At 40.9% G+C, this 27977-nt stretch overlaps 1 protein-coding gene across 1 annotated transcript; it reads right to left on the reverse strand.

Annotated features, from left to right (window-relative positions):
• Positions 1-6525: 6525 nt before the first annotated feature.
• On the reverse strand, positions 6526-27752 carry LOC121726476 (paired box protein Pax-1-like). Its single transcript, XM_042113866.1, has 4 exons — positions 27614-27752; positions 9095-9257; positions 8645-8777; positions 6526-8371 (listed from the first exon to the last, which is right to left on the reverse strand). The coding sequence occupies exons 1-4, from the start codon at positions 27693-27695 to the stop codon at positions 8060-8062; spliced, it is 690 nt and encodes a 229-aa protein (XP_041969800.1). The 5' UTR covers positions 27696-27752; the 3' UTR covers positions 6526-8059.
• Between the last annotated feature and the right edge of the window lie 225 nt (positions 27753-27977).

Below are 27977 nucleotides of genomic sequence, written 5' to 3' on the forward strand. Positions count from 1 at the left end.
TATGTAGTATCATTTTTGTGGAAAATTGTATGAACCTACAACTTTGTCCTATCCATTTTTATAATAAAATAACCCCTTTTAAAAAAAAGAAAAACCTTATTTTCGTACATTTGACTTTGAATACTTTTTTTAGCACAAGGAGGATCGCCGGGACTTTTGAGGTTTTCTTTATAATGGTGTATTTAACTTCTCTACCAATTTTCAGGTCTAAGTAAATTTTTCCTAGGTTTAAAGTTTAACTTTACTGGTCTAAATCAAAATATTTATTTACAGTTGTATAATCCCTTGCCGTTAGTAAATTTAGTACGTACGTGTGAACATTGTACCGTGAATCCGTGATAGCATAGTAAAAGGAGGGGAAGTAAGTTATCTTCATACAAAGGCACCGCGCGCGGCTTGTATGTGTGCGCCATAGTATCAATGCGTCGCCACACATGACACGGCACACAACAAAATCTCGGACAATATTTCGGCATAACCAGTCGGGGCTACGCGCCACGGGCCACGGCTAAACGAATCAAAAATGTCCGATCATAATCGCAGGAGTAATAGATATTGCTGTGTGTTTGGGTGTTTTAATAGTAATGCAACAATTCCAGAATTGTCTTTGTTTAAATTACCAGTTGAACAGGAAAGGTCAGTACTACTCACTTATTCCAGCATAATATAATAATTTTTACTTTCTGTCACACAAAGGAAGTAGGTAGGTAGATCTACTTTCCCACTAGAACATAGTATAAATAAGATAATGTTTTATGTACTTTTGATCCGTCAACTAATTTGCCGCTATTGCTTTGTTTACGTAATAGTCATTTGCCGATTTGTATGCGTTGTAGACCGTATATTAACTAACTACTTACAGTCAATTACTTATTTTAAATCGTAATTAAAAATAAGGAAGTAATTGACTAATTGTAAATCACAATACACATAAAGCAAAGTTCGAATCATAACAACAGATTTGTTTATAGTATAAGAGACAGGCGTTAGTTTTTAATGTTGTTTTACAGGGTATTTTTATAATTTTATTTAGACATAGGATTATATGCACGATCAAAGTGCCGAAATATGCATGCAAATGTGCAAGAAAAATGGCCGAAATATGCACAAAATATGCACAATAAAGATTTACTATTTATTAAAAGTCGGGAGACCGCGACGTTGCCGCTGTTCATGCGGTTGCGCGAACGAAGCGCGGACGGCCGCTCCCACACCAACCCGCCGCGCCTCCGCGCCGCCTAAAATGGACAACCCTAAGACAGTAGGTAATTATATCGCGGATTGGGCCGGAGTTATCCTACTTCCCCTCCTTTTACTATGGTGATAGTACAAGATTTAATTTGATACAATATTGTAAACTAGTTAAAAGCCGAGCTTAGTGAGGGCTCGCGTCGTCACACCTTGACTGACTGATGATAACACATCTACATAAAATAATATAAATGAATATATAAATAAAAATTACTATGTTAAAGCATAAATCAATAGGCGTGATGGCTTTTCCGTAAAGTGTACCACAAAATGTTCAGGTTGTGGGATATAGGTACTCACTATGGGCTCGCTTCGCTCGCCCTGATTAATAGTAGATAGTCGATTTTGCTTCAGTGAAAGTACTACTCAAGACCCTTACTTAATATTTTCTCTAAATTGATTTAGCAGTAAGTTTAGAAGAGTGGAGTAGAAACGATTGTCATAATTTTTAAAACGCAAGATAACATTCTTCGTTTCGATTTGTCTTAGATATTATTTTCATACTGTACTAAAGGTTTTACGTTGGTGAATCTTTAAAAATAATTACCATCGACTACCGAGTGTCATCTCTGACATTGTGTCAGTTGGAAGTCGAGTGCCGACAGCTAGATAGTAGATAGGTAGATTAGCGCCGCCGGCCGCGTAGTTCCGATGATAAAGAGTATACAGATTACAGATACGCACGGTTTTTTTGTTTACTGTTTTCCTTCATTCGAACAATGAAAAGATTTGTGCTATATCGAGGTATAATAATATATTTATGGACGCTTCACACCACGTCAGTCTGGCCCCGTGCTGAGTACCTGAAGAACTCATATTGTTACAGGTACCAGACAACGGAAATAATATATTTAATACTTATACTAGTATAGTATAAGTATTAAATATATTATGTAGCAGCTCAAGCCGGGGGTCGCGGGTTCGAATCCCGCCGACGGAACGAAAAGTTTTCAATGTTTTCTGGATGTGTATTAAAAATGTGTATGATATTATAAAAAATCTACACACTTAACCAATTGAGCCACAGAGGTCGTCAAGCAATTATTACATATGAAAATAAGTCGGGTTTTCCTTCCTGACGCTATAACTCCAGAAAGCACCAACCGATTTCCACGGTTTTGCATTCGTTGGAAAGGTTTCGGACTCCGTGAGGTCTATAGAAAAAAATCTGAAAAAACTTCAAGAGAAAAGCAGGAAAACAGTGCGGGGTCTGTACTTTGAACCCTGTTTGTAAGTGTTTGAATGCTGACGCGTGTGTATGTAAGATGTGACGTACGAACGGAGCTTAGAATAAGTAAAATATTATTTCAATAAACAGTTGGTCCAACGCTCTCGAGTCTTTCACTTGTGCCCTCCTGCTACTGCCCCGTAGTCTATATCTCTGTGTGTCCCATATACCACCGTAGACATACAGCATAGACGTAACAACAGGAAAAATCATTTTATGGCAAAACAACATTTGCCCGGACAGCTAGTGACTTATAAATAAAATATACTTACCTACAGAGATCTGGTTCTGGTTATAACCAACGTATCTACTATTTAATAATACCGTCGGTGGCCAAATCATTATTACTCACTTGAAAAAGAATACCGACGTTTTCGTGTCTCGCAAGGAAAAAATTGTATGTTCATAATTTTTTTTAGCCTGGTAAGGTGCAGAGTCCTGCATACATATGCAGGTCCCGTCTGGCTGCTATTCAGCCATCTGGGGTTGGAGATGACTTTGTAAAACTAGCAGATATTGGTCATAACGCATGGTTCCTTCGACCAAGTGTAGTCGACCATTCCCCTTTGAGCTAATCTCGCCCCATGCCGTTACCGACGAAGGAGGTTTCACTCGTTCAATAACACAGCTTTCATAAAAATTTTCATATCGTCTTCGGTGAACAAACTAGGGATTGTCCTGGAGAATCATAATCAATTGGGTTATATTAAGGTCACGCCTTTATCTTCATAATAAAATAAATGCAATTAAAATAACTTGTTTCCCTCCTTCCAGTATTCTTCAGACCAGTGTTTTTACATTTTAGCAAACGCCAATCGCTTAGCATGCACGCATCTGGGGTAAACTTAGGTTTTTTGAAGGACGGAAACAACTGAAATTCAGTTTCTTCAGTGTCGCCTTAGCATTCTGTTGGATAAAGCTACGCCAACATCATCTAACGAAACTTTTATGATTTTTAGGGGTTTTTTCTGTTCTCAATAATAAAACGCATTGTTTCCTCTTATGTTCAAGCAGTCGAAAGACGTTTTCTACCACATTTATCAACTCGCTATGGTGACAAAGATTTTTTTTAGGTTCATCACTTTTTCATATATTTTCAAAGTGTAGACTTGGAAAGGCCTGCTAATCTCGCAATTTTTCTCTGGGTATGATTGATATGACTCTTTGGTGTCTAAATTTTTGATTTATTTCTAGCTGAAATGTCTGAATCTCAAAAAAACTCATGACTAAATCTTTCATTATTTTAACTTAAAACTACATTATCACAAAAAATAATCAAGAAACTGTATTAATAATATTCATTTATTTCTTTCTAACGTTTTTATTTATTTTTAATCAATAGGTTTTTCATACCAAATTTCAACCCCTATTTCACCCCTTTAGGTGTAGGTTTTTCAGAAGTGCTTAAATACCTATCCATTCATTTTTAATGAGCAGCCCAAAAATAAACTTTAATGTTTCTAAATTATAACTAAAAATAAAATTTGTCTGAGATTTTACCACTTACCTAACATGTTATCTTATCTTATATCTTTAAACGAGCAATTCTTGTATTTATGATAATATATATAATTGGAATCTCGGATTCGGCTCCAACGATTTTCATGAAATTTAGTATATAGGGGGTTTCGGGGGCGATCAATCGATCAAGCTAGGATTCATTTTTAGGAAATGTCATTTTAATCGTGTTTTATCGAATACCGAGCAAAGCTCGGTCAAATTAGCTAGTGTAACATTAAAAACGGCAATTTTTAGACCCTATCACATATCACGTTTTATCTATGTGCCAGTGCATCGTGTGTTTTTATTATTATTAAAAGCTTTTATTTAACTTGCTCTGTATGTATGTAAGTACTAAGTAAGTTCGGGTGAAGTTTTGGAACTCAATTTTGAAGTAGTTACATTTAACCGATTGAGCTGAAATTTAGCATACCTACACGTTTAGTTTGGATGACAAATATACGATATGGTATACAGAGATATTACTCTAAATCAATATGGCCGACTATCCAAGATGGCGAAATAGTTATTTTCTATCCAGTGCTACAATATGGATATTAAATGAAAGGGCTTTTTGAGGGTAACTCGAAAACGAATGTAATGTCATTCTACATCCAATATGGCGGCTCATCCAAGATAAGGTAATAGTTATTTTACCTAGGTTAAGCATGTGAAATTTTGCTGAATGCATGTGAAATGCATGTGAAGCTTAAGTTCAAATTGTCGACCGACCGACGGCGGAAAACCCACAATAACCTTGTGGGTTTTCCGCCTTCACGGAAAAAGGGTTGAATTCACCTTAACGCGGTTCTCCGTCGAGATAAAAAAGGTTTCGTATTTCGACGGGGAACCGAGTTCTGATGAAAAAACCAAATTTTATCCTTTTTTCAAGATGGTGGAAAACCCACAAGATTATATTGGTCAACAATTTGAAATTAAACTTTTCTAGCCATCCCCCACGTAATATGCAAAATTTGTCTTTCTCGGTTCATTTGCATTTCTAATCCAATTTTCAGACGTAATTCTTTACACATACCCACCAAATCTACACAGTTATCTGCCACATAATTAGGTAAAATCAACGATTTAACAGTCCACATGATCTGTCCGCATGTAGAGTGGCCGGCGGCGGGCGCGGGGCGACATCAGTGAGCGGCGCGACTGTAACGCGACCCGCGACCCGCCCCGCCCACCACCATGCTGCATAATGCATGCAGCAAAAACTATGCACCCCTGACCCAGGACGGCCCTTGTCACAGGTCAAATATAGTCGCCTTGTCGTGTTATTACCAATATTGTATCTGCAGCTATCTTATGTTTCATTGTGGAAGACCGAGAATGTTACAATGAACTGAACTAACCATGAACTGAACTTCATGGCAAAATTGAATTTTGTTCATATATTGCAAGTTTCACAATAACATTGAGGATACCATTTAGCTAAAAGTGCCATAAGGAATACCTTATTCATATAATATTAACTTACCTACCTACAAATTAATGCTGAAAATATATTGGCAAAACGCTTGTCATATATAATTAAGTTCAAACCATTCCTACACCTGATGATGAGTTTTCGTAACCGGTCGTGTAAATAATAACTTTGTAATAAATATAATAAGTGGAATAAGTGCAATGAAAGTTATTTAATTGAACATGAATTTCCACCAAGAAATAACAGTACATTCAATATCATATGAAACCATTCCGCTTTAGAATATTAGAAGCTCTACATTTAATGAAGTTCAACGTTTTCATTCATTCGATCTATGGGATGTGGGCGATGTGGCTCGTTGAAGCGATGACCGCTATGTAAAGTACAAAACATTTTACTCTTTAATATTCGTCCTTTGCATGTTACAACCGAGGGTCACCTTTCTAATAGCATTCCTTAGGTGTTATTTCTGAAGCTATCGTTTTAAAATTGAGGCTGATGGACTTGGAATTGGAGAAATACTACTTCTGGTCCAGTTTTTTCCAGCTCTACACAAACGCGTGTATAATTGTTAAGGTCACCCGCGAACAAAGCCCCACCGCCGCCGCCTTCTCAGCAGATTTTAATTACGTCGCGGTGCGGCGGCCGGCACTCGGCCTCTGCTCGGGCGGCGGTCGGCGCGCGGTGTCCAATGTCACTTTACGGCGGGTTTATTTTTTGCTCCCGCTCGGCCGCTCCGGCCCGCGTCGTAAAATTTGTTATTAATACAGTAAAATTTCGGATTAGGTGGTATTAAATTCGAAACAAAGCAAGGATTTAATTGGTAATTCGTGTCCGGCCGATATTTGCGCCCCCGATATCCGTTTATTGTTTTCGGTTGTAAAGTCGATTCCGCGGGAGCTGCGAGTCGCCACTCGCCACTCGCCACTCGCCACTCGCCACTCGCCACTCGCCTGAGCCGAGACTTATTCGATCAAACCGTATTCGATTTTTAAATAGCTGCTACACCGTACACGTTACTCACCTCCGTGCCGGGGTCGGGAATGAAACACGCTGCTACACCGTACACGTTACTCACCTCCGTGCCGGGGTCGGGAATGAAACACGCTGGTATAAATACAACTTCGTTTATTCATATCAATAGTATCCGTGCCGACTTACCGCACCTCTGTTTCCCTAGGAGAGCGGTGCCGACATATAGCGGCCGTAGTACAGCGGTGCATAAAAGTTTTCAAAATGGTCATAAAAAACACCAATACATATACAAAACCTTTACTCACTTTTATATACCGTACCGTAGTAGATAACAGCTATCTAAGGAATACAGAGGTAGCTCTAGAGAATTTCAACAAATAAATAAACTTAATCCTACATGATATCAGAACTTTCTTGAGAATATTCTTGCTTAAGCATACAAATTAATTCTATGATATTATATCCTTTCAAATTGATACAATGCATATCTTGAACGACTATATATAGACTTAAAGGGCATTCATTAAGTAAGGTAAGAATAATAATGTTATAAGTATGGACTAGGGGAAAATAGTTCTCGTACATAAATATAAAGAATATTAACCACTTCAAAAGTATTTCAATAAGGCACAATATCGATATTCCAAATATGTAGAGGTGAACGAAAGGTTAATCACATTTACTTAAGAGAGATAAAGTTATAATTATTGTTTATCAATCCCTGTCAACAGCTCGCAGATTATTTACCTACGAGTTAAACGCGTATTATGTCAGAAGTTAACTCAATACAGATTAACCAAGGTTATTTCTCGCCAACTCAACAACTTAGCAAGTTAGCACGCGAGCTTGTAGTGACGGACGCGCGGACGTAGCGACGAATATAAGGTGTCCTTGGTAAGACTACAACACAAATATAATATAACTGGAAGCATATTTTAATATGCCTTTGTCCTTTCGAGTTTTATGCTACGTCACGTTTTTTACAAATTAACATATTTTTCAACTTTTCAGTTTGATAACTTTTATAGCATTGTATTTTCTCTAGACCCTTTTTTTTAGGAATAAGGCACATAAATTATGACCACCATATCTTTATTTATAAACATAATATTAAATGTATTATACATAGAACAAGTGTTAAGTACTCTAGATTTAAACATCTACTTACACCATACATATTTACATCGTACACCCCACTCGACCTAACCTAAAACTATCACAATCATGTATTAACCGACCTACGCGTCCAAGCCTATGTACAAGCCTACATAATAATACTCTGTAAATGTACAATTACCTAGTCAATATAATATTATCTAATAATAATCATCGTAACAAAGAGAATGGCGGCCGAACTCAGGAGCATGGAATATGAGGACATCACAATCTACCTGTGCTATTCAGTCTTCGTGTCTGTTGTGTATTGTGCCTCGGCAGCGAAACACGAGCACAGTGATGGTGGGACTGGTGGGAGGACCGGACGATCTAGGGGCTGTGATGACACGTGCAAGAATAATTATTATTGAGATGAGTTGAGTTAAGGGAGAGCACCAGAGATCAGAGCGATCCATATATCGCCCGACGCGGCGGGGTCGCGGTGGGAACGAGCCTGGCCGAAGCCGCGGCTCTCACATAGTCTTTGACACTTCACACACAGACAGCGCGGGCGGTCAGAGCGCGTGCGCGTGCGCGTGGTGCGGCGCGGGCGGCGCGGGCGGCAGGTGCGGGGGGTGCGGCCGGCCCTGCAGGTACACGTAATAGTCGTAGGGCTGGTGCAGCGGCCAGCAGCGCTGCGGCGGCGCGGGGTAGAGCGGCGGCACGGGGTAGGCGCCGCCCAGCTTGTTGCGCAGGATGCGGCTGATGGAGCTGACGGAGGGCACGTTGTACTTGTCGCACACGCCGTCAGCCAGCAGCCGGTCGCGGATCTCCCACGCGAAGATGCCTGGGTCCTTCGCTTTCAGCTGCTTGATGTACGACACCACCTGCACGAGTACAGGTACTTAGTCGAATTGCATTGGCTAATTTCGATAGTGAAGTATGGATATTCAGAAATAGATTTAACATAACGCACCGCCATGCCATGACACGTAGCAAAGAGTTAGTCGAATACATTTTTAACATAGTGACTTCGCTACTAGTCTGCTACTAACTAGCGAAAGTCCGCACTCAGCGAAGTATGAGTTAGCCATCGATATTTTCTCTACTAAAACGATTAAAAGATTCATGCTCCCGTACACTGGAAGATCGGTAGTTACCTTGGGCGTGGTGACGCGGGGCTTGGAGCCGCCGATCGCGCCGGGCAGGATGGAGCCGGTCTCGTGGTAGCGCGCCAGGATCTTGGACACGCAGCCGTGGGACACGCGCAGCTGCCGGCTGATGTCGCACGGCCTGGGGAGGTGGCTCAGTATTAGTGACATATAGTTTTAAACGAGCGTTTAGACTTAAGAGCCTTCAAAGAATTACGGACATTGTAAGATTGCTTCTAGTTATGTAATTTGAGACGGCTATGTAGGGCGTAGCCGATATTGCTGATATTCCGACACAAAATTTCTGATACACGGCTGATATTGTACAATGTCAGACGTCCGTTCCAGGATATGCAAAGCTTCGGGTATGCTGTTAATAAGCATAGCGGTACCACGTACTTACACGTATGTGGCAAATAAATAATATTACGTATTGTTTAACATTAACGCTGTGGTTACCTGATGCCGAGCTGCGCGAGCTCGACGATGCGCAGGCGCACGGCGTTGGGCAGCGGGCGGCCGTTGACGAACACGCCGCCCAGCTGGTTCACCTCGCCGTACTGCTGCGCCGCGCCCCCCATCCCCCCCATGCCCGCCGAGCCCATGCCCGTGCTGTTGGGGTCTGCCGACAAACATTCATAATATAACACAAAACCAAATCAAGATCGGAGGTGTCGGAGCTAAAATATGGTAGCACCAGATCGTTAACGTCGGGTTAGGTGAAGCTGAGCCGATTTATCACAAATAACTTTGACTTGACATAACTCCACCAAATAATGTGGGTCCGCTATCTGCCTTTGAATCAATTTCTATGATGGTAATGAAAAAAATATAACAACGCGATGTGCTTAGCAACAATTAAAGACACAATTCGAGTGAAATAATTATGTAAATAAACGACGGACTTAAATTACGAGCAACAACATTCCTGAAAGAAGTCAGTTGACAAGAGTTGCCGAGTTGGCAAAACGAGGATTAGAGCCATAACTCACCCTGACGCCATCGCGACGTAGCCAGTGACCTTACCATGTCACCTCTACGTCGCCGCAAAGCAGTGTTTTTGAATATTAGAAAAACAGCGCTTTGTGGCGACGCAGAGATGCCAGACGTTGCTTGGACGTTGCCATGTTAACGTCGTTGGCTACGTCGCGATGGCGTCCCGGTGAGTTATGGCCCTTAGTCTTGCAATTCAGATAAAAATATTTCATTGTTTTGTCTGTTTGTATACTTCATTCAATTTAAGAAAGAAAAACCTTCACATAAAATCCGTATTTTTTTTAAACTTTACGATTTAGCAGTAACCCCTTATCCCAACTTTTTATAGATAAATAAATATTATGTCATATGGTGGAGCTACGAGCAGGGCCAAGTGCAAGGTCCCGAATACGAGTTACTCGTGTCGGGAGGACGCGCGGACGGGCGCAGATAACCGCCAATACAAACAATCATCTAACGAAATTAATTTGGTGATAACTGATAAGGCGGGGTCAGGAGCGGAGTTACACGTGCTTAAAATTATTATTACACGCGCACTATTTCGGCTGCGGGCAGATCCGACCGTCGGAGATAACGCCGGTGCAAACTCATGTAAGCTACGTCACAATCGGGAGCCATCTCGACTCCGGACGAACTTACTGCGTCTTAATGTGGATCAGATTATGCTTAGTGACCAGTGATTTCGGCTAACAATTGACATACGCTAAGTTTCACTGCTAAATAACATAATATCTATAATAAGAAATCTGTGCAATCGCTTGGTTTGTTTTCTAATACTAATTAAAGCAATACCATACAGAAAAGATCAAGAAAAAATTCGCAAGTGTATTGATCATCTTAAGAAGAGACACCTTGTTAGGTGGACTGATTCGCACGTGGTTTACAATATTTCCTTCCGCTTCTTCTACTGAGTACTGTCCAAGTTACATCAGTCATATCAGTGTAATATTATGGTGTGTTAGGTATGCCAATATGAGTGTGTTCGAGTACAGCTATTTCTGTATCGGCGGGTGCGTCCGCGCGGGCGGCGGCGGCGGGCGGCGGCGTAATTGTCGCGCGGAGCTGCGGACGTCTGATTTATCTGTCAGGCAATCGTGTTACCCGTCGTGTCGCTTCGTCCTGCCTCTGACAAATTAACGACGTTTATAGTCGCGCTGTCGCCGTAAACCCTTCTAATGGCAGCAGCCGAGAATACCCGCGGTTTAGCTCGTCGTTTTGCCCTCGCATTAATTTCGAGCGAGCGTATCTGTAATGTTGCTATTACATATTACGGTCGTTAGTTTGGAAGCGGAAACCGCTAAATCGATACTAATCTAGTGGCAAACGACCGAGTGACCCCGGCGCGGCGCCTTTGATCTGTTCCTCGGCCCACGTGACGCGTACGTGCGGGGCGCCGCCCGCCCACCGCCCTCTGTCCCGCAATTCCCGGAACAGGTGGTCGCAAGTTACAGTATCCTTTATAATCGGTCGCCGACAGTATCGATGACACGGTCGAAGCATCTCGAGGTCAGTTTTTGTCACTGTGCAGTCCTTGCGCTTGACTACATTTGATAGTATGATAGTCCCTGTCGAATATCTCCCTTTGCACGGATTTTAGAATTTTCGGAGCCACGTCGGAAACCTGACGGGACACTGGACAGGGATAATAATGTGCAGGAGGTGCGGACGCGTGAAAACGTTTGATAAGTAATTTATAACCTGTGTAACAAATCACGGCGCGCTATTCCGGGCGGTTATTATAGTTGAAAGGGATTCCGGAACGTTTCAGATTCGAATTCGTTTTTGATGGCCGCCAACAATTTTAACGAACGATTGTGCCTTTGTTGTTGCGGGCGGGCGCGGGAAAATATATTTTCAGAGGCGCAGAGCGGCGCGGAGTAGCGGAGGACGTTCGGCGAAACGCGGCGAGCTGTCACCGCCGGCCCTCGTAAATTAGCCGGCCTGCTTCCGCCGCCGTCCCTGTCCCACCCGCGCCACCGTATGCGTCCGTCCCGCTCTGAAACCAATTAGAGACGATTCAAAGATGCCGATTAGCCGCCCTTGAGTGTTGCGCTTTCTTCCTCGTATTATCGATACAAAATTTCCGCTGAAATGTTCTGCAAGTATTTTATTTTACATGTAAGGAAAAATATTCTTCAAGTCTGACTTTTATACAATTAAATATTATGCTCGCATTGCAATAGATATATACAGTGCGAGCAATACGGTCTATAGGAGCTTTGGCAAGTGGGAGTGGGCAAGTTTTACCGGAGGCCCAATCCTCTACCCTTTCCCTTCCCTTCCCTCCCCTATTCCCTTCCCTTCCATACCCTCCCCTATTCCCTTCCCTTCCCTACCCTCCCCTATTACCCTATTCCCTCTTAAAAGGCCGGCAACGCACCTGCAGGCTGCAGCTCTTCTGATGCTGCGAGTTTCCATGGGCGACGGAAGTTGCTTTCCATCAGGTGACCCGTTTGCTCGTTTGCCCCCTTATTTCATAAAAAAAAAGATCTCCGATCGAGTCAGATGGTAAGGTCGGTCAGGCCGAAGCCACTGTCTTAATTGTTAGGTGAGGCTCAAAAACTTCAACAGTATGATTCAGAATGGTACAAAATTTGTTCCGCTTTAATGCGTTAATAAACTCTTATTTAGTAATTTGTCGTCGACATGGTGTGTGTGATGTGTCCCAACTCTACCGGCTCATAAATACTCGTGTCATGTTGTGGATGCCGCGGCCGCAGTTGTGTATTTATTGCGGGCGAACACCGCGCCGCGCCGCCCGTCGGCCTGCAGCTTCCACTCGATAATGTCGCCTATGTCCATCAAACAATTATCGCCGAGATCGTCCGTCTCCGACTAATTCCAACCCTTTCAGTTAACGTTACACGACGCCGGAATGTCTGTTTTAATGTACGTCCATTTTTATTACAACAAGCTTGTTCGTTTAACAGTGGTAAAGTCTTAAAATATATCATTCGCTTTAATGTAAGAAAGCAAGTGGACAAAAATAATTTCACACCCGCGCGTCATGAGTCACGACTCATGTTAAATTAATTATTATTACCCCTGCTACATCGGCAGTATGCTCATTGCTCGTATCGATGAGCAGGTATAATTATTATTATACTATGAAGGTACTTGCAGCGAAATCAAATGAATTTAACAGTAGTCCGATAATTTAACAGTAACGGTTACACGAGATTATAATAATAGCGATAACGCCGAGAAGTTTTGATTAAGTCGAAACGAATTTTCTATGTAATGGTAATTCTTGTTTGTAGCTGTACAGCAGCTGTAGCGCTAATAAGTATGCAATTATTATGCGACATGCGTGCCGCTGCCGATTTGCACTAACGTATAGTAATATGCCATGCTTTTTTTATAAAGTACACATCTAATAATTACACTAGCAACTTGTCACATCTATTTGTCATCTTCGGCCTGACCGAGCATAACACCTCGCTCGGTCGGAAGATCTTCCTTTGTGGCCACTACGCATTATCCCACAATAATAAAAGCCTTTATTCACACAATACACGCTTACATAATATTTCAGAGAAATAATTATGACTCTACTGAGTCAATGACACCAACAACTTTGTCTGTTTGCCCCGCTTTGGCAAAGGCCTCCTCCATTGTTTTCCACTTTGTTCGGTCTAGCGCTTTTCTTGTCCACAATTTGCCAGCTGTTGCCTTTATTTAGTCTTTCCATCTTCTGAACTGTCTACCCTGCTTTTTTTCCCATTTCTTGGATACCAGAGTATTGTGCTTTTATTCCACTTTTCGGTGCGACGGCTTTCTCTTTCGAGCTCTACTATCATGTTTGCAGGTGTTCTTTTGTTTCAATGTCGTCAGCGAACCGTAAGTGGGATAGTTTTTCGCACTTTATATTAAGACCATATTAAGACCAATCAAGTTTCCTGAAAACTTCTTCAAGAACCACTGTAAATAATTTAGACGATAGCGGGTCTCCCTGTCTTACACCTCTTTCGATTTTAATTTCGTCGCCCTCTCTTTCTAATTTTATTTTAGCAGTGCTACTATAACTATAAACGTTTTTGATTATTCTGATGTACTTATGTTCTATACCTTGTTTCTTTAGACTGTGCCAGATATTTTCATGCTCAACGGAGTCGAATGCCTTGTTGTAGTCTATAAAGCAGCAGAAAAATGGAACGTTAAATTCCTTGTTCTTCTCAAAGATTTGTCCTACTGTGTGAATATGGTCTAATGTCAAATAACCTGCACTAATTAAACTTTTTTAATCGGGACTTAACGCGACTTATTTAAGTAGTAATGCTACTACGAGTACATACTTTTTCTCGACGTTAAGTCCCATTAAAAAAGTTTAATTATAATGCAACGCGAAAGTTTAAAATGTTATCCTGCACTAAATCCTTCCTGCTCTCTAGGCTGATTTTCGTCCAGAGTTTTACTTATTCAAGCTAATATAATTTTGGCGAACATTTTGTAGATATTATACATTAGACTGATAGGTCTTTAATTATTTATTTCAACCTTATCACCCTTCTTGCGAAGCAGGACGATCGTTGATGTTGTCCATTGGGTCGGTATTATTTCTGTATTTAGTATATCGTTGACGGACGGACGCTACGGTGTTAAGTATGATACTTTTGATAATTTCACTAAATGTTTAAACATGTGAGGTCGGTTTGGCCGCGCTCAATCGCCGGCAGCCGGGAGCCGGTAGCGGGAGCGAAACTCAGCACCGTGGCGGAGAGACAAAGCAAACTGCAGCGGGCTCTGTAATTACCGCGGCCGTGGACAGTAGCGTGTGTACACAGCGGCAAGCCTGTCGCGCTGTGTGGCCACTCCACACGCCGATTACCGCCGTCCGCCGCTGTTTGCCCGCGACCGCCGCCGGCCACTTGCACCAGTCGCCGCCCGCCGGTCGCCGCTACCTGCCCGCTGCCCGCGCACTTCAGCCGCTCCTGTTTGCTCTCATTAGCATTTAGCGGCAAGTTTTGTGTTTAGCGTTTCGACTCTAACCAGAAGCTAAGTACGTCCTAATTGACATACATAGTGAGATTAGCTCGATGAATTATCTCGTTTCTACGAACCGTTTCGGCGCGGCGATCGGTTTTTGAAATAAAAAGTTTCGCAATATGAGTCACAACTCACAAAGCTCCGCCATGATTTACAAATACGAGGAAAGAACATTAAACCGGCTGCCGGGGGCGGATTGTATTTCAGCAAATATTTGTCATATTATTATGAATAACGCTTTCTTTGCCGAGGCCGCAAGCTCCGGGAGATGAAATAATTCATATGTACCGAAAATTACATTTCAACGACTTGTTAAAATTTGAAATTTTGTGTAATACAACCTGTATCACACTACCTGAAGATAGACACCAGCTTTTTTGATTTCTTTATTCCCTTCTAAGTTCGTTTCATAGCTATTTTCTGCGGATTTCTTACACCGCCCTTTTCCAGCTCAGCAATAAGAAACTATGTAGGTACTACTGTGTCATATTGACGAGTCACAACATAACCATATGATATATTTGGTGAGTGGTGACATTGTTAAGTTTCATGACGTCTCGTGGTTAATGGACTTTGGACCCTTCACTCGAATAGGACGATGCTTCTGAACGTCACAACATGCCTGCTCCTAATTACGTGACCTCCGCTGCCGTGACAACCCCTGCCCTCCGTGACAAATGGTCCGCCGTGACAGGGCGCGCCAGCTGAATCCCGGCCAATTAGTGGTCGCACGTGCCCGACCCGCAAAGACTCGCAGGTGGCCGTCGCAATATCTCCCTTAACTTGCAGATATCCTAGAGACATATCCTAGGGAGATAGAGATATCATAGAGACACATCCTAGGGAGATAGAGATATCATAGAGATATTTCATGCGGCCACGTAAGAGTGTCCGTGAGTTCGTATTATGTACTTCAAGATTTATAGAACAGCTTCAACTTTCATGTATTAAGTTTCATAAAAGTTTACTACTCGTAGTTTACCTTTGAATACCTCAAAGATTTATACGTGGGAGAGCCATGCTTCGGCACGAATGGGCCGGCTCGGCCGGAGAAATACCACGTTCTCACAAAAAACCGGCGTGAAACAGCGCTTGCGCTGTGTTTCGTCGAGTGAGTGAGTTTACCGGAGGCCCGATCCCCTACCCTATTCCCTTCCCTCCCCTGCCCTCCCCTATTACCCTATTCCCCCTTAAAAGGCCGGCAACGCACCTCCAGCTCTTCTGATGCTGCGAGTGTCCATGGGCGACGGAAGTTGCTTTCCACCAGGTGACCCGTTTGCTCGTTTGCCCCCTTTATTTCATAAAAAAAAGATGGTCAATTGATATAAATTTTTTGACAAACACTTAAAACTGTTGTAATCATTAAATTATGTGAGGCTAGTTACAACCTATAATCCTAATAATATTATGCTGTTGATCGTGGGCGGTGCAGTGTCAGATTGTCAGATTGCCTAAACGCATTCTGCCTGGATTTTTTTTAATAACGACAGTTGCGTATTTAAGCAGCTAGCAATTAATTTAAGTATGTCCTGATTTTCAAACTACGACCCGCGTTAACTTTTAACCTCGTTAACGGACAGTTATGTCATCTGCAATTAGTTACAGAATCTTTATGGGGAAGGGAGCGGCAGATATTTATAGATCTCGGATTCCGGCTCGGGATAATCTTCGACATATCGCTACATGACACAACCGAGCCGCCGTATCATAGTTTAGCCAAACTTTTATGCTACTTAGCCACCAAGCCAAATCTCTAAGTCAGGTCTCCAAGAGTGGTTTTGCACTGGCGCACGTTAGTGTCGTGAATTGTGATACGGTAAAATAGACGGAATGATTTTTTGTGAAATCGTATACTCGCTAGTCGCTGTATTGTTTGACCTCGCTCAGCGCAATTCTTTTGTGACTTTAAACGCATTTATCGCCACCTAACTCAGCTCCGGTGGAAACTGGAAACGCAGCATCAATCTATTGATGAAAAAGTGTCGCCTCCTTCTCCACGGCTTTATAGTAAGTGGCGAGGCCTATACAAATTAGTAACGGTAGCGGCGGTGACATGTCCCCAGCGTATAAATATTTTTTGTGAGGGGCTCCTGTTTGTCGCCATTACCGTGTTGACTCTGCGCGCGCGGCTAATGCGTGCGCAAACACCGCCCGCCCCCGCCCCGGCCCCCTCCTGCGCCCGCGCACAGCTACCTACATATCGCTCATTGTTGAATAGTAGGCTGTAGAGCTTTAGTTATTCGGTGTTACTGTAAAAATTAGGCTACATTTCAGACAATCTGATTCGACTAACGAGTATGTAACCTTTCATAACTAGAAATTATTGTTATCAGATAGATTGAACAATTCAATGATACAAAATTGTTACTCTGATTTACACAACATCTTTATTATACGTTCTCCAGATTTTCTCATAGCAAAAAGTTTAAGCTACCATTGCTATAGTGTTATAGTGTGCCTGCGCAACACTAGAGCGCACGTCACTAGAGTATGGTCAGTATGGACGGGCCCGAAGTACTCGGCTGCGGTTCGCATGGGTCTCGCGAGCGTTGACTCTGCGCCGGGCAAACAGTGTTGTGTACTTATTTGTCGATAACATTTCGGTTTCGGTAGCGTTTGCCCGCACGCTCCTCTGAAATGCAAACAGCGATGCGTCGCCCCGAAACTGAGGTAGGTCGCGTCGGGCTGGCGCTCGACGACTACATTACACATGTAAGGAGGCCGATAGAGACGATTTAACTTAGAAATCGTCTGCTAGAGAAATTAGTGTGACTGCGAATAGGTTTTTAAGTATTACCGAACAACTGCCCGCTGCTTAAAATAGTTTTTTTCGCATACATTTTAATGCACCGAAGCGAGTAAGCGAAGTAAGTTTATATTGACTTTACCTTCCTTAAAGTTATTTGCGATGCGGATTGTCCAAACAGAACCCGATCCGCTCCTAATGCGATTTGTAGACAATCGCCGCTGCTTGTTGCCCCACGTCACCTGCTAATTGCTCGCATATCGCAAGATGGCTGCTAAGAGTACTACGAGTAGTATACTTTTATTAATATGTAACCTATGTAACTTGTTGGGAAAAAAGTCTTTTCGCATTATAGTAACGTATGAACTTGTCATAAAATCTCTTGGGCTATATTAATTGTATATTAATGTATATGGCTGATTTTGGTATCATTAAAAAGTTTTAATTTTACAGAGGACAATTCCAAACTCAAATTAGGTGAATGTTAGATTTTCATTTATTTTTCTTATTGTTAAAATGAGTGACTCTGATGAAGAAATTCGATACATTTTAAAATTTTATTACAAAAAAGGTAAAATGCAACACAAAAGCCGAGAAGAAAAATTGTGATGTTTATGGACCTAATGCAGTATCTGTGAGAGTAGCGCAAATTTGTTTAAGCTTGATCAATCCAGAAATTTTGATATTAACGATGCACGTCGCTCTGGTCGCCCTGTCATGGACAAAACTGATGCCATTTTTGAAAAAGTGAGGCAAGATCGGCATTAGTAGTCACGATGTAGCTTGGCCACAAAACGGTTTTGGCACATTTGAAAAAAGCTGGGTACACAAAAAAACTCGATATTTGGGTGCCTCATGAGCTCACTGAAAGAAACCTAATGAACAATGTACTCATTTGTGATACTTTATTACGACGTAATGAAACCGAACCATTTTTGAAGAAGCTGATAATTGGTGATGAAAAGTGGATCACGTACGACAAGAACGTGCGAAAAAGATCGTGGCCAAAGGCCGGTCAGGCTTCACAGATTGTAGCGAACCCCGGATTAACTCGCAACAAGATGATGTTGTGTGTGTGGTGGGATTGAAAGGGCATTATTGTTATTAAGAGCTGTTACCGCCAGTCAGGACCATGGATTCTGAACTGTACTGCGAACCATTAATGAGATTAAAGCAAGAAGTTGAGACAAAGCGGCCGGAATTAATCAACAGAAGGGGTGTGGTCGCACCATGATAACGCTAGTTTGGCTGGGAGGTGTAAATGCATCCGCCGTATAATCCTGACCTTGCCTTCAGATTTCCACCTGTTTCGGTCGCTGCAGAATTCTTTAGGCAGGGCCAGGTTGATATCACAAGAGGACTGCCAAAACCACTTGTCGCAGTTTTTTCATTAGAAGCCCCAAAATTTTTATAGCACCGGATCATGTCCCTACCCACAAGTTGGCAAAAAGTTATCGAACAAAATGGCACGGTCTATATATACTTTAGTCAATTGTCCTTTTGAATTTTTATATAAAATGCGAAGAAACTTTTTCCCCAACCTAATATTAATTTTACATTATTGTTAGATATATTTTATTATTATTAGTTTGCACAAGTTCAGAAAGACTATCACGCAAAAAAATAATCAAAACAATTGATTCAATTGAAGTTTGAACCCAAAACCGCAGAATACACTAAAACGCGCATCCGTAAAAAATACCTGCGTAGCTTCTAGCCGCATCGATGTATAACAAAACGAAAAAATGTGTTTTCTAAGCAAAGTTTGATATATGCAATGGAGTCTACTTTGAAACACCACGTGTACTTGGAAGTTCACACTTTTAACTTTTTATTTTTGTTGGCAACCACAAAAAGTCTTAAAATAAACTATTTATTGTTATAAACACAGCTACGGAAAATCAGTTCCCAACAAAATAATAAAGCGGGCAATCAGTGTGGTGCTAACGAGGGATAGATTTAATGAAGCCGATACCGACTCACCGAGCCGATAGTCGGTTGTCCATCGCCGTCGTCACCGGGACGTCACCGATAAAAACTCAAATAAAATGCCACTTTATGACCTAGCCTAGGTCATAAAGTGGCATTTTAATTAGGTGAAAATAATATAAATAACCTAGGCTATTGGTTTCATTTTGCTCTAAGCCACTACAAACCGGCGCCGGCATGGGTCGCTACACAAATGACGGCAACCTATCGCCTAGCCCCTAGGGCCAAGACCCTAGGACAAAAAGTGTCATTTTATTTGAATTTTTGGCGGTGAAGTCCCGGTGACGGCGGCGGTGGACAAACGGCCATACGGTGTCGATAGCCGATACGGGTGACGATACGGTGGTGCTAGTTAACTAGTTCGGCGATTAAGGGCTCGTGCCCGATAACCCTCGATAACTCCTAGTTGATTTGATCGGGTGGAAACAGTGAAATTGAGGTTCACAGATACAATTAACATATCAATTATCAGAATCAAATCATTATATTTTTCCGTGATAAAAAATCCTATTTCCTTTCTCGGGGCTCTAAGTATTTCCATACCAAATTTCAGAAAATCGGTTCAGTAGTTTGAACTCGAAGAGGTAACTGAAAAAATGGATAATTGAAACATAATATATATAGATAGATACGTAAGGATATAAATATACATAGATACGTAAGGATATAAGAATAGATACGTATGCCGATGTAAGAAATACCTACATTGAATATTTTTAAAGCTTGATTGCATAAAACTGTAAACATAATGCGTATGTTCCACAGTGTGATCATCGGGAGTGATAACCCCGACCCACCGATAGCCGCCCGCCCCCCGCACCGCCCGCGCCCGCCCTCGCCCGCCCTCGCCGCCCGTGCTAAACCACGACCGAATTTTTTTACAAAAACAACTTTAAATGTAACGCGTTTGTACTTACAATTAATTATTACTTTTATTTTTTAATTGTTCTCGCAAAAGGTTAATATATAGGTATAGTTCAACAGAAAAATGTAGAGAAAGAGCCTCCGTGCATCGTGCGAAAAGTTAGAAGGGCACGCTAAATTGTTACGCTTACGCTATCTAAAAATTGCTTTAAAATACCACTCGTACTATTTCACGCGATTGCTTGGCCCATATTGCTTAAAAATCGCAGCATCAATGATCTGGCTAGTGACAAACATTGTTAGTACCATAATTAGCCGTGTAATTAGCCGGCTGAATGACAGTGAATGGCGCTGACCCGCGGCGACCCGCCGATAGTCGCCCGAGCTGGCGCTATCGTCATTCGTCTAGGATTCTATCGCGCTCACTTTGCATGTTATAATCACTTCTCGCGAATTAATGTTATATGGGAATTGTCGAGTATATGTTGTGCGCGACGACAACGCCTATAGTTATGTCCACACTATGCCTTTTCATCTTCAATTTTCCTCATCTTCTCTCATTGAACTTTCGTTTTGGCGTATTCAATAATTGAATGCGTCAACGACCGCAATGCCAACATTGTAATTTTTGTTCAGTTGCAGTGTGTGTCAGGTATAATAATAATAATTTATTCAGATATATATTCAGATTATTCATCCATAGGTGTTAGTAACAATTTATTCTTAACCTATTGTTAGTAAAATTACATTTTTTTAACTATATATTAACAACAGTGAATCGTAATCCACCTATGTAGCAGAGGAAACTCCCATCTGTCGGTGAAAACTCTTAGGATGCCGTTGGAGGAGGATCGCAAGCGCGCCAGCATTGAGGCACAGCGTTTGCGCATTATGGCCGCGAACCCGTCCACGCGCGCCTCGGCGAACATGCCTGACGCGCTGCATCTCCACGGCAACCCCAATAGCATCCTAAGAGTATTGTTGTACTGAACTCGCAGGTCGTTGTACGCCCGCTGGGAAAAATTAGTCCACAGGCTGCATGTGTCGAATGACTTTAAAGAGCGTGATTTTAACTGCATCAGTACAGCGAGCGAAACTACGTGCCAGCATATTGCAACGGACGGCCAACGACCGGCGCTCCCTATCTAGACTAGAGATGCACTCGGTAGGACGCGCACTCAGTGCATAGACTCTACACCTAGAGGCTGCAAAACAAATATTCTTCTCGTTTCGTAATTCACACTAAAGTATCACAAGATAATTAGTAATTACGTCCGGGGTCATACAGAAATATTCTATCTGTCGGTCTAGACGATAGAGCAGGAGCCAGCGACGACTACACTTTCGTCCCAGGTCCCACTGCCAGACCACCTCAAAATCTTATAATTTTTAATACTTTGGGTGTCTGCTAGTAGGAAGCGATTGTCAAAAATGTCTGGCAGTGGAAGATGAAATTCCTATAGTTATTTCAAAGAAAATAAGATTAAAAATTTGAGTTACTTAATCGAAGGATACGAGATAGATCTTTAGAACTGGATACCTTCTAAAGTAACCGCGACAGAAATTTTATAAAATTATTAAACACTTATATTAAATTATTAAATATAGGGGTCATAAACTGGTAAATTATCAGCTTTAATAATGTGATGTAAGTCTGGGTGTCGTTGGCTCGTGGCCCGTGCCGTGGGGGCCATGGGGGCCGTGGGCCAAGAGTCCGCCTACCTCCTACCGCGACCGTTACTACTTTTACCCTTGACATATTCTACCTCATGTATTTGTAGATGCGAAAATATATTTTATTTTATTTTCACATCTAAAAATACCTTAAATATTATCAATAAAAATAAATTAATCATCTGACGGCTCGGGCCTATATCAAAGTTCATTCAAAGAGATTTAAAAGCATGTACCTAAAATAGACAAAAATGAATTTTAAATAAAATAATGCAAAACATTGCTAATCTTAATATTATACAGATTTTTTAACTTTTTTAGTTCACACACAAGAACAATCAAAAGTTAATATTATAATTATTTATTTACATATTTTATACTCGTATAATGGGGTTGTATTTAAAATGTATAAATATTATTATCTACAAAGCTACCAGTAAAATAGACATTTAGAAATGTAAAAAAAAACTGTTTACCCCATTAGAAAATTGTTAAAAAAATAAAACTCATTGGAAAACAAATTCTCAACTTTAACTACGACAAGTGGAATAAAGTCAGTACTGTCACCGAGGTTTTTGAGCTTTTTCTTGGTGTATACAAGATTTTTTGCTCTATTATATCAGAAATCATCTCTATATGTATAATTTTATAATGTGTCCCAACACAAGGGTCCGATCCTTTAATGTCATGATGTGTGGCATATTTTATCGATAAACTGCAATAGAGATCTTTGATTTTGCTCTCAATTTTTTTCTCTCTCACGGTTGTAAAATGGCAGCCATTTTAAAAGATTCAGGCTTTCACACTAATCTGACCGATACTTCTCATGTGAATGGCTTATGAAAATAAAAAAGGTCACATTTTATAGCAAAACTTGTAGACTACGCTTACACAGACGATATGTTTTGAATTTCGTGGAATAAAACATAGAAAAACAAAGTTTAAGGAAAAAAAGTGTATGTTCAACCGTTTTTTTTTTTTGGAAATTACAGCATCAGTTAGATAACTGCAAGTATTTACCACAATTTCGTTTACAGTAATATAATATATTTTTTTAATGAAATAAGGGGGTAAATAAGCAAACGGGTCACCTGATGGAAAGCAACTTCCGTCGCCCATGGAGACTCGCAGCATCAGAAGAGCTGCAGGTGCGTTGCCGGCCTTTTAAGAGGGAATAGGGTAATAGGGGAAGGTAGGGATGGAAGGGGACCGGAATAAGGGGACCGGAATAAGGGAGGGTAGGAAAGGGAATAGGGTAGGGAATTGGGCCTCCAGTAAACTCACTCACTCGGCGAAATACAGCGCAAGCGCTGTTTCACGCCGGTTTTCTGTGAGGACGTGGTATTTCTCTGGTCGAGCCGGCCCATTCGTGCCGAAGCATGGCTCTCCTACGTCTAAATATGGATAGTTAATATTCGTAGTGGTTCTCTACGCATAAAGCCTTGTCTTGTAGATAACTAAAAAGAGTAAAATTATTATTTTTTAACAAAAAATGTAACCCACTTCCAAGGAAAAAACTATATTCTTAAAATGACCTAAAAAGTATAAAATAATACCTACTTATTCTTTATTAGTGCCTTTTTCAAAATTCGACTAAATTTTCATTCTTTTGAAGTCGGTACTGGCTAAGTTCTATGTCAAGTATCTCAGTTCTGGGCTGGTACCGACTTCAAACAAATGAAAATTGAGTACAGAATTCGTTGAGATTTAGTCGAATTTTGAAAAAGGCACTAATGAAGAATAAGCATTATTTCATACTTATACGTCATTTTAAGAATATTATTGTTTTTTTACCTTAGTCTAACACTTTTAGCTATATTATAAAACAGCATGCAAATCAGGGATTTTGCGAATATCCGCATGCGTAAATGCGGAGCATCCGCATAGATTTGGACATCCGCATCCGCATTAAATCAATGCGGATTTTTATGCGGATGCGAATGTCATACGAGTTGCGACAAGAAAAAAAAGCGGCGGAGTCTGTGAATGGCGCGTACCGTTTGCGCGTGACAAATGACCAATGGGAGCGAAAAAGCCTGCCAATTAATCGGCCACGCACAATAGAGGGTTCCATTATAGTACCACCAGTTTATGATAAGTTTTGTATCGTCAATCAATGTACAATTATAACATGTTTTACACAACTAACAACATGATCTCAGTTACATTCAAAGGAATATGAATTAAATATTCCTTTGTATTTCTCAATAACTTATGATTCATAAGTTATTGAGAAAAAGAAAATTATCTCGGCTTAGAAGACTTCATAAGTTATGAAGTCTTCATAGCCGAGATAATTTTCTTTTTAAATTTAGCATATTTCCCGTGAATTTTTCCACATATTTTTCAGAACCAACCGTTTACGTTTGGTTCTGAAGATTAGCTAAAGCTAATAGCTGTTAGAAGGGGGAGACACTGGACACTAACGATTTCTTCCACTTTAAAACTTTGCATATTTCACAAATGGATCCCTATATCGGAAATGATCTGGGAATACTCGTAATATTTTTAAAAACCCTATCCAACGACACCACAAATGGTGGAGTGGATGAAAAATAAATAGAATTATCCCCGCTTGATGTGTAAGGGAGGCCCCATAAATGTTTTTAAAGATTTTATATACCACTAGATGATGCCCGTAACCCTGTTGCGCCAAAATTCGTTTATCGCGCGGGAACCATACATTTTTCCGGGATAAAAAGTATCGTATGTCCTTTCCCGGGACTCTAAGTATCTCCATGCCAAATTTCAGCAAAATCGGTTCAGTGGTTTGAGCATGAAGAGGCAAGAGGCAGACAGACAAATAGAGGGACAGGCAGACAGACAGATACATTTTCGCATTTATAATATTAGTATGGATGGATTTTGTCGACATCGTTTATATGTATGTGCATTCATGCCGAATTTCGGCTTTGTAGGCTATTCTCTGAGCCAAACCGCGGAGAAACAGACAGACAGTCGGACAGATAGACCGAAAATATAAGGGTTCCTTGTTGATTACGGAACCATGAAAACAGCGACAGGATCCGACGCGTTTATTGTGGTGCATCAATTGTCTTGTGTAAATTAATCACTACGTGTTTGTTTGTGCTTCATACTTAATAAAAAGCGGCATTATTACTATTAAATAAATTTAGTATAATTCTTTATGGTTTCTATTTATAACTTCGTGTACTTAATAACAAAAAAGTGGTAGAGGTTTTTAAAAGTTTGTTTTAGGGAACCTGTACTATTATTTTGTAATCTATACATATAAATACATATAAATAAAATTGGAGTGTATGTTTGTAATATTGAAAGAACCGTTTTTTACTACATGCATATGAATCTATATACGATACATACACCAAAACAACATTTTTTTCAATTTTTGTCTGTATGTCTGTCTGTTTGTTCCGGATAATCTCTGAAACGGCTGGAGCTATTTTGCCAGGACTTTTTTTGGTAGATGTAGTAAGGTGTAACTTAGGCTACTTTTTAACCGACTTCCAAAAAGGAGGAGGTTATATTTCACTTTTTTCCTATTTGTTAGCGGACTATCCATCTTTGTTATCAACATCTCTGATGCAAATATACATATAAAATTTTAATGGACTCTAAATCGTCCAAAGTTAACATTAAATATTATTAGAAGTCAACATTCGTCCAACATAGGAAAGAAAAACAGAAAATACAGTTCATACGAGCTTAAATAAAGCACTTTTCTTCCATGCTCTAAGTCAGATAGTTTAAAAGTTATGTGTTATGACGATTTGCTTATTAATTATTGGTCAGATTAGTGTGAAAGCCAGAGACAGAGCCAGAACTTTTTTTCAAAAGTTAGAGAAAATAGTAATTGAGAGCCAATTTGATGTAATGAAATATGCCATACTGTATCATAACATCAAAAAATTGGCCACTGGTGTTGGGACACATTGTATAAAAATCAATGCTACTTTTTGTTGTAATTTTATAACTAAAGAACGATAATACGTAGGTCACACTGAAAGCTTTGCGTAACTTAAAAAAACGACGTGTTGTAACCAAAATATTATGTTTATTGCTTTTCAAAATACTCTCCTTTACATTTTAAATATTTTTTATGCGATCGAACTATTTTTCAAAACAGACGGACCACAGATCTGAAGGCATGTTTTCTACGTGCTGATTGAACGCTATCACTGCCTCTTCGGAGTTGGTAAAAGTAAAACCTCTCATTAAATCTTTAATTTTGGGAAAAATACAGAAATCACAGGGTACTAAGTCGGGGCTATGTGCAGGATGGGTGACGAGTTGTGATTTTTCGGAACCTAAAAATGACTTTGTTTTGTTGGCCGTGTGTGAAGAGGCTTTGTCATGGTGTAGGAGAATGCGGCTTTTTGGTCGTCTTTCGCGGACCTTTTTTAATATCCTGGGTAAACAAATGGTAAAATACCACTCAGCATTAACACTCTTTTGATCTCCAAGTGGAATTGTACAAATGGGATCCGGTGTTCAGAAACAAAAACGCGATCATTTTCTTACCAACGTTTCTCGCCTGCCTCACTTTTGTTGGCTTGTTCTCATTTTCAAACACCCACGCACAAGATTGCTGTTCTTTTTCGGATTCAAAATAACAAATCCACGTTTCGTCTCCTGTGAAATTGTCATAAACAGCGCTAGAATGTCCGTGGGCGTGCCTCAGTAGCATCTGTGAGCACCATTCCACGCGAGCCCGCTTCTGCTCCGCTGTCAGTTCATGAGGGGTCCAACGACAACAAAGTCTCCGAACTCACAATTCTTCGTGTAATTTTTTTTGAATTTGGCTCATACCAATCCCCAATAGTCCTTAAATTGTCTCATAGGTAATCTGCGGGTTTTCTTCAATTAGCCGCTTAACAGTAGCCACATTAATTTCGTTGACGGCAGTTGAAGGCCGCCCTTCACGAAATTCGTCATGTAAAGAAACTCGACCTCTCTCAAATTCAATATACCATCTCCTCACGGTGCTCAAACAAGGTACTTCCCTCCCAAAAGCATTTTGAAGACGAGCAGCGCAGCCTTGCGGAGAGAGAGAACTTTTAAAATCATAAAAAATCATCGCTCTAAAATCTTTTCTACCTAATTCCAATTTCGTTGCGTACGTAGAACTTTGATGCGTGATAAAAAACAATTGACAAATGATTTCCCGCCAATTTTTTTTATATTGCTAGGAAGGTTGCAACGTTTAAAAAAATATAACATTCAAAACTCAAATAGTTCCAATTAGCTAGAAGTGCAAAACTTTTAGTGTGCCCCATGTAATAAATGTCACGCTCATTTTGGGTAACTTTGAATTGCAGTTTAACTTTGAACAGCAATTCAAAGCTACCCAAAATGACGTTAGTTAAATGGTCAAGTTTTATATGTTCGTATAATAATTTCAATTGCGGCATAGGCATTTTTGTGTTGTTACTAGACGTTGCTTTAAATTTTGTTATGTCAGAATAACAGCTTATTTAATTCGGAAAAAAAATCGTAATACGTCCGTATACAGAATCCAAAAATCGTGTCAGCGACTTCAAAATAAGGCAGAGATAACAATTATAATAGCAATACTTTGATTTCGCATGATTTTAAGGCATCTTTTTGGACTTCTAATTATTTTTACGCGCAAGGAATCGTTAATTTGGCTCAGCTGTAATTTAGAAAACAATCAATTGTGTCAAATTGACTTACGACAAAAAAAAAGTTGAAATATTGGGATGTTCTGTATGTCTACTCACCAGCCTCCATGGCATATCCCGCAGCCGCGGCGGCGGCGTGCAGCGCCCCGTACTCCTTGCCGTCCATACCACCGAGCATCATGGCACACCACTCACATACCCCACCCGAGAGACTCCTGCGCGGACGTGCGTCGTTCGCGGCGCGGCCGTGACATGTGCGGGTGCGCCGCGGCGCCGTGCGTGCGCGCACCGCGCCCCGCCTCCCGCCGCCATTGGTGCGTATCCACCAATCGCCGCGCTCCATTTCGACCACTTTCCTTTTTCCGTGTCGCCATCTATTCGAAGCGTGCTGAGGCATCCCCGAGCGCGTCGCGGAACTCCGAGTCTTATGGCTCGGGAATAGACGCGAGATCGACGGGGGGAC

This window comes from Aricia agestis, chromosome 4, assembly GCF_905147365.1.
Source record: "Aricia agestis chromosome 4, ilAriAges1.1, whole genome shotgun sequence".
In the NCBI taxonomy this organism is placed as follows: Eukaryota; Metazoa; Arthropoda; class Insecta; order Lepidoptera; family Lycaenidae; genus Aricia; species Aricia agestis.